The sequence below is a fragment of the Acomys minous genome (genome assembly GCF_964271855.1).
Source record: "Acomys minous genome assembly, chromosome: 16".
NCBI lineage: Eukaryota > Metazoa > Chordata > Mammalia > Rodentia > Muridae > Acomys > Acomys minous.
Genome location: NC_140498.1, coordinates 94,517,810 through 94,530,082, shown reverse-complemented (window position 1 = coordinate 94,530,082; position 12,273 = coordinate 94,517,810). Strand labels below are relative to the sequence as shown.

Below are 12,273 nucleotides of genomic sequence, written 5' to 3'. Positions count from 1 at the left end.
GGGCGTGGTGGCGCACACCTTTAGTCCCAGCACTCGGGAGGCAGAGGCAGGTGGATCGCTGTGAGTTCAAGACCAGCCTGGTCTACAAATCGAGTCCAGGACAGCCAAGGCTACACAGAGAAACCCTGTCTTGAAAAACCAAAAGAAAATAAGAAAAGAAAGAAAGAAAGGAACATATACAGGGCTGGAGAGCGCTCAGCGATTGTGATGCTTGCTGCTCCTCCAGAACACCTGGGCTGCTCCCAGCACCCAAGTCAGGCTGCTGTCCAGTCCAAGGGTCTGATAGCTTCTCTCTCTGTCTCTCTCTCTCCATCTCTCTCTCTGTGTTGTCTTTCTCTCTCTCCATCTCTCTCTGTCTCTCTGTCTCTCTCCCTCTCTCTTACACACACACACACACACACACACACACACACACACACACACACACTTTTCAAATCTTTAAAAAGAAACACCCAGAGCAAGATGAGCCTGAATCCAGCGAGAGTGCCCTGTCTACCCTAGGGAGCCACTTCTCAGGGATCACGCTTTCCAAAACCATGTGAAGACCTAACAAATGCTCCATGCTGGAAAATGTTCAGCCTTTAGAGGCAAATCATATCACTCTCAACAGCACAACTGTGACACGTTTCTCTTTCTGTTGCTTAATCTGCCGTAGAAGTTCTACTTCGGGGGATTTATCCAAAGATGGTTAAAGTCACACATATTTGCCTGTAGGATTACCTAAGCCCCATCACCTCTGGTATCTTTAAATTACAAAGCAAATTGGGAAATGGTCTAAGCTGTAAAACTGCAGAGGGTAATGAAGCAAATCACAGCGTAGCCACACGACAGCATCCGGCACAGGCTCCACATGTGGGGGGCAAGCCTGCAATTCCAGCTACTCGGGGCCGAGGCAGGAGGATGCCGAGTTCTAAGCTAGCCCGACAACCTAGAGACCACTGCAAACCAAACACAAGAGTTCAGAAAGAAGCTCAGGGGCACAGTGTGCACATATGTGCCCGGGCCTGGATTCCGTCCCCAGGACCACGAACACTACAAGAGTAACATGGGCGTCTTAAAGGCTCGAAGTCTATTGACTGGGACAGAAAGATGACAATTATGCAAAAGCAGTCAGAGAGTCGGCTGGAGAGATGGCTCAGCGGTTAAGAGCACTGCCTGCTCTTCCAGAGGACCTGGGGTCAATACCAGGCACCCACATAGTGGCTTACCACTGTCTGTAACTCCTGTGCTAGGGGACAGACACCCTCACACAGACATACACGAAGTCGAAACCACCAATGTACATAAAATAAAATGAATTAAATTAAAAAAGAAGTCACAGAGTACTTAGCTTACATCTGGGGCTGGCCCTGGGGCTCCCAGACAATTCTCCTGCCTCTGCTTCCCACCTATCTCAACAGGGGAGGGCTGAGGGTTCAGGTGCGCACCGTGACACCCTGCCTGTGCTGGGTTCTGGGGATCTAACCCAACTAGGTAGCAAGTCCTTTTCCTGGCTGAGCCACCTCACCAGCCAGATCTGGTTTTTAAAAGGACTCACCCAGAAAGTGGCTGAAAAGGAAACATCCATAGTGCCAGTAAGTGTCCACATTGGCTCATGCAGGACTCTTCTTTCTTCTTCTTTTGTGTGTGTGTTAGTGTGTGTGTTAGTGCGAGTGTGTGAGAGTATGTAAGTGTGAGTTGTATGTGCATGTGTACGTTAGTGCAAGTGTTAGAGTCTGCATGTGTAAACGTGAGTGTATGTTTGTGTGTATGTGTCAGCCCTAGTGTTAAAGTATGTGTGAGTATGTGTGTATAAGTGTGAATGTGTGTGTAAATGTGTGTGTGTGTGGTGGTAGTGATGTTTTGAGTCAAGGTCTCACACCTAGGCCTAGGCTGGCCTGAGACTCACTGTGCAGTCTGAGCCTCCCAAATGTTGGGATTATAGACTTGAGCCACCACAACAATCATTTTCATGTCTCTCATATGTTCTCGAGACAGGGTTTCTCTGCGTAGCTTGGCTGTTTGGGGCTAGCTTTGTAGGCCAGGCTGGCCTTAAACTCACAGAGATGCGCCTACCTCTGCCTGCACTAGTGCAGAGATTTAACAGTGTGTGCCACCACGCCCAACTGAAGTCATTTCTTATTTATTTCTTATTTCTAAAATTTTTAAAAAATTTTTATTTATTTATTATGTATACAGATCTCCTATAGATGGTTGTGAGCCAATATGTGGTTGCTGGGAATTGAACTCATGACCTTTGGAAGAGCAGTCAGTACCCTTAAGCTCTGAACCATCTCTCCAGCCCCATTTCTAAAATTTTTAAGCAAAATAATTTTTAAGCAGACACATTCCCATCACCCCGAAGGGCTGGATCCCTTACCACTTCCGCTCCAGGGCAGGGTTGGGATCTGCAATGTCTGGGCTACGATGGTGGAGGCGATCTTGTCACCCAGGGCCCACATAGCCTCGCTGGGGGGACCTGCAGGGGCAGGGAGGTAGAATGGGACGGAGTCAGCTGCTGACAGGCAGAGCTAAGTGCTAACCCAGGGCACGGTGGGTGGCCGGGCCAGGAGAGCGAGGAGAGAGAGGAACATTCTCAGGTCTCTGCTCCGGCCCTCAGCGGCCAATAGGCTGCTACTGCGCAGGTCAGCTACCAGCATGTAGACCATAACCCTGACCCAAGTGAAAACCAAGTCGTGTGGCTGACGCCAAGACTCACTTTGGAAAGATTCAAAACCTGGCAGGAAGAAGGCAAACTAGAGGCTCAAAGAGCCAGACGGTGGCACAGCGAGCATTCCCTGTGACAGGCAGGACAGCTCGGCCTGTGCAACCAGCCTCCCCTCGTGAAGTTCTTCATCTTTGACCGGATACTCTGCTCTGTTCTGCTCCGAATCCAGCACAGAGTATACAATGACTGCGGACCCAAAAGATTTTGGGTTGCATCTGGACAGAGCCTGTACCGACATTTTTCCTGGTCTCACCTCCCTAACTGATATTATGTGACCCAGCCCGGACGCTGAACCAGTCACGAAGGCCGTGTCGCTTTTTAGAAGGGGCATCAATGTCTGTGGGTGCTGCTGGAACCCAAATCCTGAGGACACAGGGCTGCCTCTGCGTATGCAAAGTTGACCAACATGGCCACAAATGAAAGTCCTGAAATCCACAGGTCAGACATCAGAACTAGGAGCCATTTTACCTAACAAAAAAGTGAGGCGCTTTAGTCCTTCAAAAAGCAGCCCAAAGATACGGCCCTCTCAGACATGTGACCCTTGGGCCAACCTGGCTAGTCCCGTAATACCAACAGGCACAGCATCACTCCATTGTAACAACCACAGCAGTGGTTCCTGCTGCCATAGCCCGGTCCACTCACTGCCAGCCACCCCTGCTGTCTGTGCCTCAAGAGGAAGCAACCTGATCTCCGCTTTGAAGAACAGTGCAAGACAGACACACTGACCCAGCATCATCCCAACACTCTACCTAGGAAAGCAATCTCGTGCTTGCACAGCAGCTCCGGAAGTTTGGGGTTCTCCGAAGCGTGACCCCAGCCAGCCCACACGGCCTGCAAAGAAAAAGAGGGGTGAACGAAGATCGCCCCCCCAACTGCCATTGCACCCAATACTCCCTGCTGCGTCTCAGACCACCAAGAACCTTTGGATGGGGCGATCCCGCCCCTGACCCCGCCCTCATCCCCGACTCCGCCCCTGGCCCCGCCCCTCTGCCCTTGACTCCGCCCCCACATCCCAGCCCCCGCCCCGCCCTTGGGAGTGTGGCGGTCACCTGCACAGGGATTCGCTTGGCGATGTCTATGATCAGCTCCACGTTGGCGTAGTTGTTGTTGTTGGGTCCTCCGGGGACAGGAACGTACTGATCCGCCATCTTGATGTACTCTACAATGAAACCGGAGAAAGCGGGAAAAGTCGCCCATAGAATAGCGAGGTGCGACGCATTCTGCCATTGCACAACGGTGAAGACGATGTGGTGGTGATAATGGGTAATGTGCACACACGTATGTACACACACACACACACACACACACACACACACACACACACACACACACACACACACCAGAAGGAAATCGGAGTTTTAGCTATACGGCCATAGTTGTGCTTTAGAATAAAAGGGTTTGGAAAGTCAGGATGGCTGCTATTCCTACTTAGGGTTTGTCTTAACGCTCTATCGTTAAATAATAGAGCATTTGTTCGTTTGGGGACCGGGCCTCTTGCAGCCCAGGCTAGCCTCAACTCGATGAAGCCGAGGATGAATCTTGAAGTTCCGAGCTTCCTGCTTGTGCCTCCCAAGGACTGGAATTACAGGGATGCACCACCATGCTGGGGATTTTGTGTCGTGAGGACGCGAACGTGGGGCTCCGCGCACGTCAGACAAGTACTCTACCGGCTGAGCTACGTCTGTATTTTTTATTGTATGTAAAAAGTACATAAACAGAATGTAGAACCAAAACCACTTTGTATGGGGTTGAATCTATGCCAATTCCTGAGGATACCCCAAAAAACGTTCACCTTGAAATCAGACTGCAGGCTCATGGACAACTCCCCTTCCTCCCTGTGGGCTCCGGAAGCTCAATCTGCTCCCTGTGAACTTCGCCCCCTGACGAACTCTTCTTCTGGTGGAATCCGCCCTGACTGCCTTGTTTGTTTGCTTGCTTTTGTTTTTGAAACAGGATTTTTGTATCCAGATTAGCCTTGAACGTTTGACCCTCCTGCCTCAGCCTCCCAAGGGCCTGATTACAGGTGTGAAGAGATTTCTTTCCTTAGAAATGTACTTGGAGAGATGGCTCAGAGCTTAAGAGCACTGTCTGTTCTTCTAGAGGTCCTGAATTCAATCCCCAGCAACCACATGGTGGCTCACGACCATCTGTAATGAGATCTGGTGCCCTCTTCTGGCCTGCAGGTGTACATGCAGGAAGAGCACTGTATATATAATAAATAAATAAATCTTGTTTAAAAAAGAAATGTGTTCATGGTAAACAGCAAGGATTCCGGGGCGGAGGGGCAGGGGAGAGGATGGTCACCTAGCACTATTTGGACCATAAGTTCAGAGCCAATCCGAAGACAAAGGTTGATGCATCGGACTGTGGAGTTCCCTAAGATCGTGAAAACCGTCTGCAGTGGAATTGCCAGGTACAGACACAAAACAGAACAAAAAGTCAAGCATGGCTGGTCCTCGCCCCCTGCTGCTCCCAGTGTCTGTGGAGCCGTGAGCATCAGTCGCCGGGGAGGTCCCCGTGCTGCAGGGACCAGTCTTCAGCCATCTTGTCTTCTCCGAGTTCTTTAATGTCAGAGAAGATGAACAGAGCTACCGACAGGGCTCCGTGCCAGAGGAACCTGACCTAGATTCTCCCTGAGAAGCCCGGGATGGGGTGGGGGTGCTGCCGAGAGGACGATGGGGTACGGGGAGGTACGCAGAGTGCTTTGAGAAACAGCATAGTCCTGCTGTGAGAGCAAAGTATGTGTGGTCCAGAACCCAAGACAGGGACCCAGGCTCAGCAAGAGGAACAAATTGGAGCCGGAGCCAACAGGAGCCAAACTGTGTGGAGAATATCAGTGTAGCGTGCCAGGAGGCCCCGCAGGAGAATGCCATGTGCCGGTCGTGGGACGATATGCAAATGATGACCTTGTGTCCCTGTGCCTCTACTGTTGTGTCTGTTAACTGGGACCAAGTATGACGCCAAGCCATGTTTGTGCAGAGCCCAGCCTGTGTTCTAGAGGGACTGGGGACAGTGATGAGGTTGCTGGCACCAGGAAGGGCACTGCGGGCTCTGAGGCACGGCTTCCAGAGGTCACTCTGGATGCTGATGGAGGAAGGTCAACAAAAGGATTTAAAAGCAAAGAGTTGACAGTGGTTTTTACAGTATGTTGGGTTTCAACAGGACTGAAGGCAAATCAGTAACAGAAATTAACAAATAAAACACAGCACACAGGGCTGCAGGAAGAACAGCTAAAGAACGGGTTGTGGGAACGGGAGGGAGGGGATTGTGAGAACAAGGGAGAAGTGGGCAAGGAGAAGAAACTAATTTTGCTTCAAGATGCTATGTGAGCTGGGCGTGGTGGCGCACGCCTGTAATCCTAACACTTGGGAGGCAGAGGCAGGTGGATTGTTGTGAGTTCGAGGCCAGCCTGGTCTACAAAGTGAGTCCAGGACAGCCAAGGCTACACAGAGAGACCTTATCTCGAAAAACAAAACAAAAAACAAAACAAAAAGATGCTATAGTGATGCCTACATGGTGTATAGTAAAGATAAGTGATTTGTATGCATGCACATGCGTGCACACGCACACACGCACACACACACACACATGCACGCACAAGCATGTGCATGCAAAACAAACAAACAAACAAAACCCACATTAACAGCTAGTGGAAGAGAGTCTGTATCTCTGGGGCCCAGGGTGGACCTGCCGGGGCAGGATGGAGGAGGTGCGGGCAGGCAGAGACCAGAAAGCATGAAACTGAGAGGCCAAATTCGGGTACCTGCATTGGCCTTAAGGTCCTCAGGCGTCACCATGACGACGAAGCGGATGGCCCGTTCGTTGCGGAACATCTCATAGGCCCAGCGGCGGATGGAGCGCATACACTTGACCGCAGCAATGCCATTGTTGGCGATGAGCACCTAAAGACATCACCAGGGGGAGGAGTCAAGCCCCGTCCTCAGGGTCACACGCCCAGCGAGGGTCAGGGCCGGGCTCAAATCCACGTCTCTCCAAACCCGTACTTCACAGGGCCCCTTCTGCGTCACAAAGGCTCTGATTTGGTTTTTAGAAATCGTCAAGCACTCAGGAAACAGATGCAGGTGGATCTCTGACAGTTCAAGGCCAGCCTGGTCTACAGAGCAAATTCCAGACCAGCCAGGACTCCACAGAGAAACCCTGTCTTGATAAATCAATAATATGTACTTTATGTTCAACATAATATATAATGAGCATATATTAACATATTATTGTGCACAGACTCCCATATATGTATACATCAATACATTAATATACAGCATATCAATTTATGTATACATATTGTTGTTATAATAATATAGCGTATTAATATATTAACATATGCACGCTGATATGTGTGTATTAACGTGTGATATATAATGTGTTTCTAATACATTTATTTATAATAAAATATATAATAATAAAATAATAATATCTTATGCCTGCTAAGATATAGGGACAGGGGGTGGGGGGTGGGGGGGATCCCACAAGGTCCCACCCCAGATGAAGGAGACAAAGGCTGCGCAGAGGAAGAGACTCTGTCCCCTCCAGGGGGCGCTCCTTCCTTCCTGCATAAGTTGTCCAGTCCCAAGTGGTGGTAACTCTGGGAATCTGTAAATATGAACAGCATTGAACGGGCTCAGTAGTGTGTGTGTGTGTGTGTGTGTGTGTGTGTGTGTGTGTGTATGTGTGTGTATATGTGTGTGTGTATGTGTGTGTGTATGTGTGTGTGTGTATATGTGTGTGTGTGTGTGTGTGTGTGTGTGTAATAACTAATGAAAAGGTCATGAGTTCGGGAGAGGGGGACACAGAAAAGTTAAAGGAGAAATGGAGGGTGATGTAGTTAGGATGAAGTGCTACGTGTGATGTTCTCAAAAAACTCTTTAACAAATAACTATGCTCTATTTGTTGTTTGTTTTTTCTTTTTTTAAATATCTATTTGTTTACAGTGTTCTTCCTGCATGTACACCTGCAGGCCAGAAGAGGGCACCAGATCTCATTATAGATGGTTGTGAGCCACCATGTGGTTTCTGGGAATTGAACTCACGACCTTTGGAAGAGCAGACAGTTCTCGTAACCTCTGAGCCATCTCTCCAGCCCATTTGTCTGTTTGATTTTTGAAAACAAGGTTTCTCTGTGTAGCCTTGGCTATCCAGGCTGGCCCTGAACTCACAGAGATCCACCTACCTCTGCCTCCTCAGCGCTGGGATTAAAGGCGTGTGCCACCACACCCGGCAACAATAACTATACACACACACACACACACACACACACACACGTAGTATATGCGGCTGAGGGCGTAGCTCAGTGGTGGGGTATTTACACAGAATGGAGTTTGACTGCTCAGCACTAAAGAAAAACAGCTAAGTAATTAAAATCTATCGGGCCTGGAGAGATGGCTCAGTGGTTAAGAGCACTAGCCGTGCTGCCAGAGGACCCAGGGTCAGTTCTCAGCACCCACACCCACAGGGCAGCTCTTACATAATCATCTGTAGCTCCAGTTCCAGGGAATCTGACGCCCACTTCTGGCGGCTGCGGAAACTGCATGCACATGGTACATATACATGCTAAACACTCTCACACAAAAGATATGCAACTCTTTTGAGCCAAGCATAATGGCGCACGTACATGCACACACACACACACACACACACACACACACACACACACACACACACACACACTTCCAGCACTTGGGAGACAGAGGAAGGCAGGTATCTGTGAGTTTGAGGCCAGCCTGGTCTACATAGTGAGTTCCAAGGCAGCCAGAGCTACATAGAGAGAGACCCTGTTGGGAGGTGGGGGACAGATCCAGGCACAGTTTAGAAACTGAGCAAGAATTTCAAGGTCATGAGTAGCCTGGGTACACAATGAGACCCTGTCTCAGAAGAAATAAAGAATACAAACTTCCAAAAGCAATTAGGCCTCTGGTCTCATGCTCTCACTCACAGAGCTATTCCGTCCTGTGTCCCCCACCCTCAGCCCCGCTTCCAGTCCTGGCCTTGCTGCTGAGGGCCAGACTCCTCAGCAACTTGGGATGTACAGTCTCTGTCACACAGATGGGGAGGCTCACACCTGTGACCTGCCTGAGGCTTTGGCCAAGGCTCCTGGCTCAAGTACACGGCCCTGCTCACTGTGTAGGGAACACCACTTGGGAAGCAACAAGGACAGGCTAGCTGAGGCCTTCTCATTGATAAAGCAAGGCTTGGTCCAGAGGGAAGGGCTGGGGAGGTAGGGGAGAGCACACTCTGGGAGCCCCATTGGGGGGCCTGGGGGCAGCCTTCGCCTCTCATCCCCCAGTGGACGCTTTCCCACTGTACTCCAGCACCGAGGGCAAGCCAGGGTCAGTTCCTAAGTCAGAAAGTGCAAGAACTCTGGGCAAAGGCTACCCAAGGCTAGCCCTGACATTCTGAGAGGGCAATATCAGCCACAGAGGGGCTACCCAAGGCTAGCCCTGACACTCTGAGAAGGCAACACCAGCCACAGTGGGGCTACCCAAGGCTAGCCCTGACACTCTGAGAAGGCAACACCAGCCACAGAGGGGCTACCCAAGGCTAGCCCTGACACTGTGAGAAGGCAACACCAGCCATCAGGGGTACTACCTAAGGCTAGCACTGACACTCTGAGAACACAATACTAGCCCACAGTGGGGCTGGCTGTAAAACAGTTTCCCAGTGAGTCCAAATGCAGTGTCTAGAAGGGGGGTTCGGGGGTGGGAGGTGAAGGGTTAGCTCAGTGGGAAGAACGCTCCTGCCGAGCACTCAGAGAGTGGTGTCATGGCTCGCAATTGTGATCCAGAGGCGGAGGTCAGAAGTACAATTCATCGTCTGGAGTTGAGGCCAACCTGGATACACAACCCTGTCTCAAAACAAACAAAACAATTTCTAGATCTTTTCCAGGGGACTCTAAATCTGAATGTTTGGAGCAAGATGAGGAGCCAGCAAGCCAGGTTCAAATCCCCATGAGTGATCTCTCCTTGGTGAGCCAGGTTCAAATCCCCATGAGTGATCTGTTCTTAGAGAGCCAGGTTCAAATCCCCATGAGTGACCAGTCCTCAGTACTTTGCTGTCCTCACTTGCAAAGTGAGGAACTTAGCTCCCCTTCCTAAGCTACAACCTTGGACAACCTATGTCCCACTGCTGAGTCACAGCTTGTCAGGAACATAGCAGGAAAAACATGATAAGGCTTGCTTTGTGAGGAGGAGCAGGGACCAAGGGCAACCTCACATATGGCAGAACTTGCTCAGTTGCAGCCCATCCATGACATCACTGCAGGCCATCCATGACATCACTGCAACTCATCCATGACATCACTGCAGCCCATCCATGACATCACTGCAGCTCATCCATGACATCACTGCAGCCCAACCATGACATCACTGCAGCTCATCCATGGCATCGCTGCAACCCTCTCTGACATCACTGCAGCGCATCCATGACTCCAAGGCAGGGCATCCATGGTGTCACTACAGCATATCCATGACATCGTTGCAACCCTTCCATGACATCACTATAGCCCTCACACCCCAAAGCACCTAGAGCCTCCTGACCAAGCCCAGGGCCTCAGTTTCCCCTTCTGAGGAATGGGCTAATCCACCCATGCTGGGGAGAGGGGTGAGAAGCTCCCCAAGCTAAGCACCCACTCAGCACCCAACAAGTGTCCCAGGAGGAGGCCTGCTCTCCCTCTGAAGCGTAAAGAAAAGGCCTGGAGCTGGGCCTCCAGTAAGAAAGGGGTCCACCCCCCACCAGCACAGAGGACCCCAGGGGTCCACCCCCACCAGCACAGAGGACCCCAGGGGTCCACCCCCACCAGCACAGAGGACCCCAGGGGTCCACCCCCACCAGCACAGAGGACCCCAGGGGTCCACCCCCACCAGCACAGAGGACCCCACGGTCCCACCCCCACCCCCACCAGCACAGAGGACCCCACGGTCCCACCCCCACCCCCACCAGCACAGAGGACCCCACGGTCCCACCCCCACCCCCACCAGCACAGAGGACCCCACGGTCCCACCCCCACCCCCACCAGCACAGAGGACCCCACGGTCCCACCCCCACCAGCACAGAGGACCCCACGGTCCCACCCCCACCAGCACAGAGGACCCCACGGTCCCACCCCTCACCCCCACCAGCACAGGGGACCCCACGGTCCCACCCCTCACCCCCACCAGCACAGAGGACCTCACGGTCCCACCCCCACCAGCACAGAGGACCCCACGGTCCCACCCCCACCAGCACAGAGGACCTCACGGTCCCACCCCCACCAGCACAGAGGACCCCACGGTCCCACCCCTCACCCCCACCAGCACAGAGGACCTCACGGTCCCACCCCCACCAGCACAGAGGACCCCTCTCTACCTTCTCGATGACCCGATTGCCTCCGAAGCGGGTGACGAACTCGGCTGGGGAAGCAACAGTGAAGTCTCTGTGCAGGTCCAGTTTCTTGTGTTCATGGCCTCTTTTCACCAGGTGGAGTCCTGACATGCTGGGCCTGCAGAGAGGAAAGAGGGGGCCATGGCGGGGGGGCCTGGTGCCTCCAGACAGACTCAGAGCCTGGCACTGTTGGTGTTGACCAATGGCCGGAGAGAGTGTATGAACACACACTCAACACACACACATGCATACACACACCCTCTACACACTTTGCACACATACCCTGTACACACACACGTACACATGCCCTGCACACACACATACATATATGCCTTGCACACACACACATACCCTGTACATATATACACATGCCCTGCACACACACACACACACCATACACAAGACACACACACACACACACACACACACACACACACACACACACACGAGAAATATGGAAACACAAGGAGATTCAAAGCCAGAGAGTGCTGTCCCACGAGCCTGTGCCGCTGCCCTGTGGTAACTCAATTTTTATTTGACATGTCCCTGATTTGGGAACTTACAGCAAGGACAGGTGGCCGGTGACCAGGAAGGGGAGACACACATCCTGGTTCTTCATCTAACACCTGCTAAACTCAGTATGCATAGCTTTCACCAACTTTTTTTTTTTTTTTTTTGGTTTTTCGAGACAGGGTCTCTCTGTGTAGCCTTGGCTGTCCTGGACTCACTTTGTAGATCAGGCTGGCCTCGAACGCACAGCGATCCGCCTGCCTCTGCCTCCCAAGTGCTGGGATTAAAGGCGTGCGCCACCACCCCCGGCTACCAACTTTTCATATAAAACTTTTATTTTATTAAAAGCTGAAAACAAATTTGTTTTGTTTTGTTTTGTTTTTCCAGGCATGGTTTCTCCGTGTAGCCCTGGTTGTCCTAGACTGACTTTGTAGACCAGGCTGGCCTCTGCCTCTGTCTCCCAATCAGGCTGGAATTAAAGGCGTGCACCACCGCGCCCAGCCCACTAAAAACAACTCTTAGAAAACCCAGCACAGAACTTGTCCTTGCAGGTCAGTGTTCCTTCCTGCACACACAAACACACCTCCCTTCCCAGCCTGGGCCCGGAAGAACGGCTCCTGCCAGGAAGAGGGAGCGTCCACCTGGCACCCAGGTAGGGGCTGGAGAGATTGCAGGCTCAGAGCCCTG

General features: G+C 51.7%; 1 protein-coding gene across 6 annotated transcripts in view; it reads right to left on the bottom strand.

Annotated features, from left to right (window-relative positions):
- The window catches only part of ACACB (acetyl-CoA carboxylase beta), a 106,133-nt gene that overhangs the window by 62,061 nt on the left and 31,799 nt on the right, over window positions 1-12,273 (bottom strand). For all 6 annotated transcript variants that reach the window (XM_084761394.1, XM_084761393.1, XM_084761395.1 and 3 more), the window contains 5 exons: window positions 11,062-11,194; window positions 6,471-6,609; window positions 3,757-3,866; window positions 3,457-3,538; window positions 2,360-2,458 (listed from right to left, as the gene is read on the bottom strand). In XM_084761394.1, coding sequence (XP_084617520.1) covers window positions 2,360-2,458; window positions 3,457-3,538; window positions 3,757-3,866; window positions 6,471-6,609; window positions 11,062-11,194 — 563 coding nt within the window. The remainder of the gene's footprint in view (window positions 1-2,359; window positions 2,459-3,456; window positions 3,539-3,756; window positions 3,867-6,470; window positions 6,610-11,061; window positions 11,195-12,273) is intronic.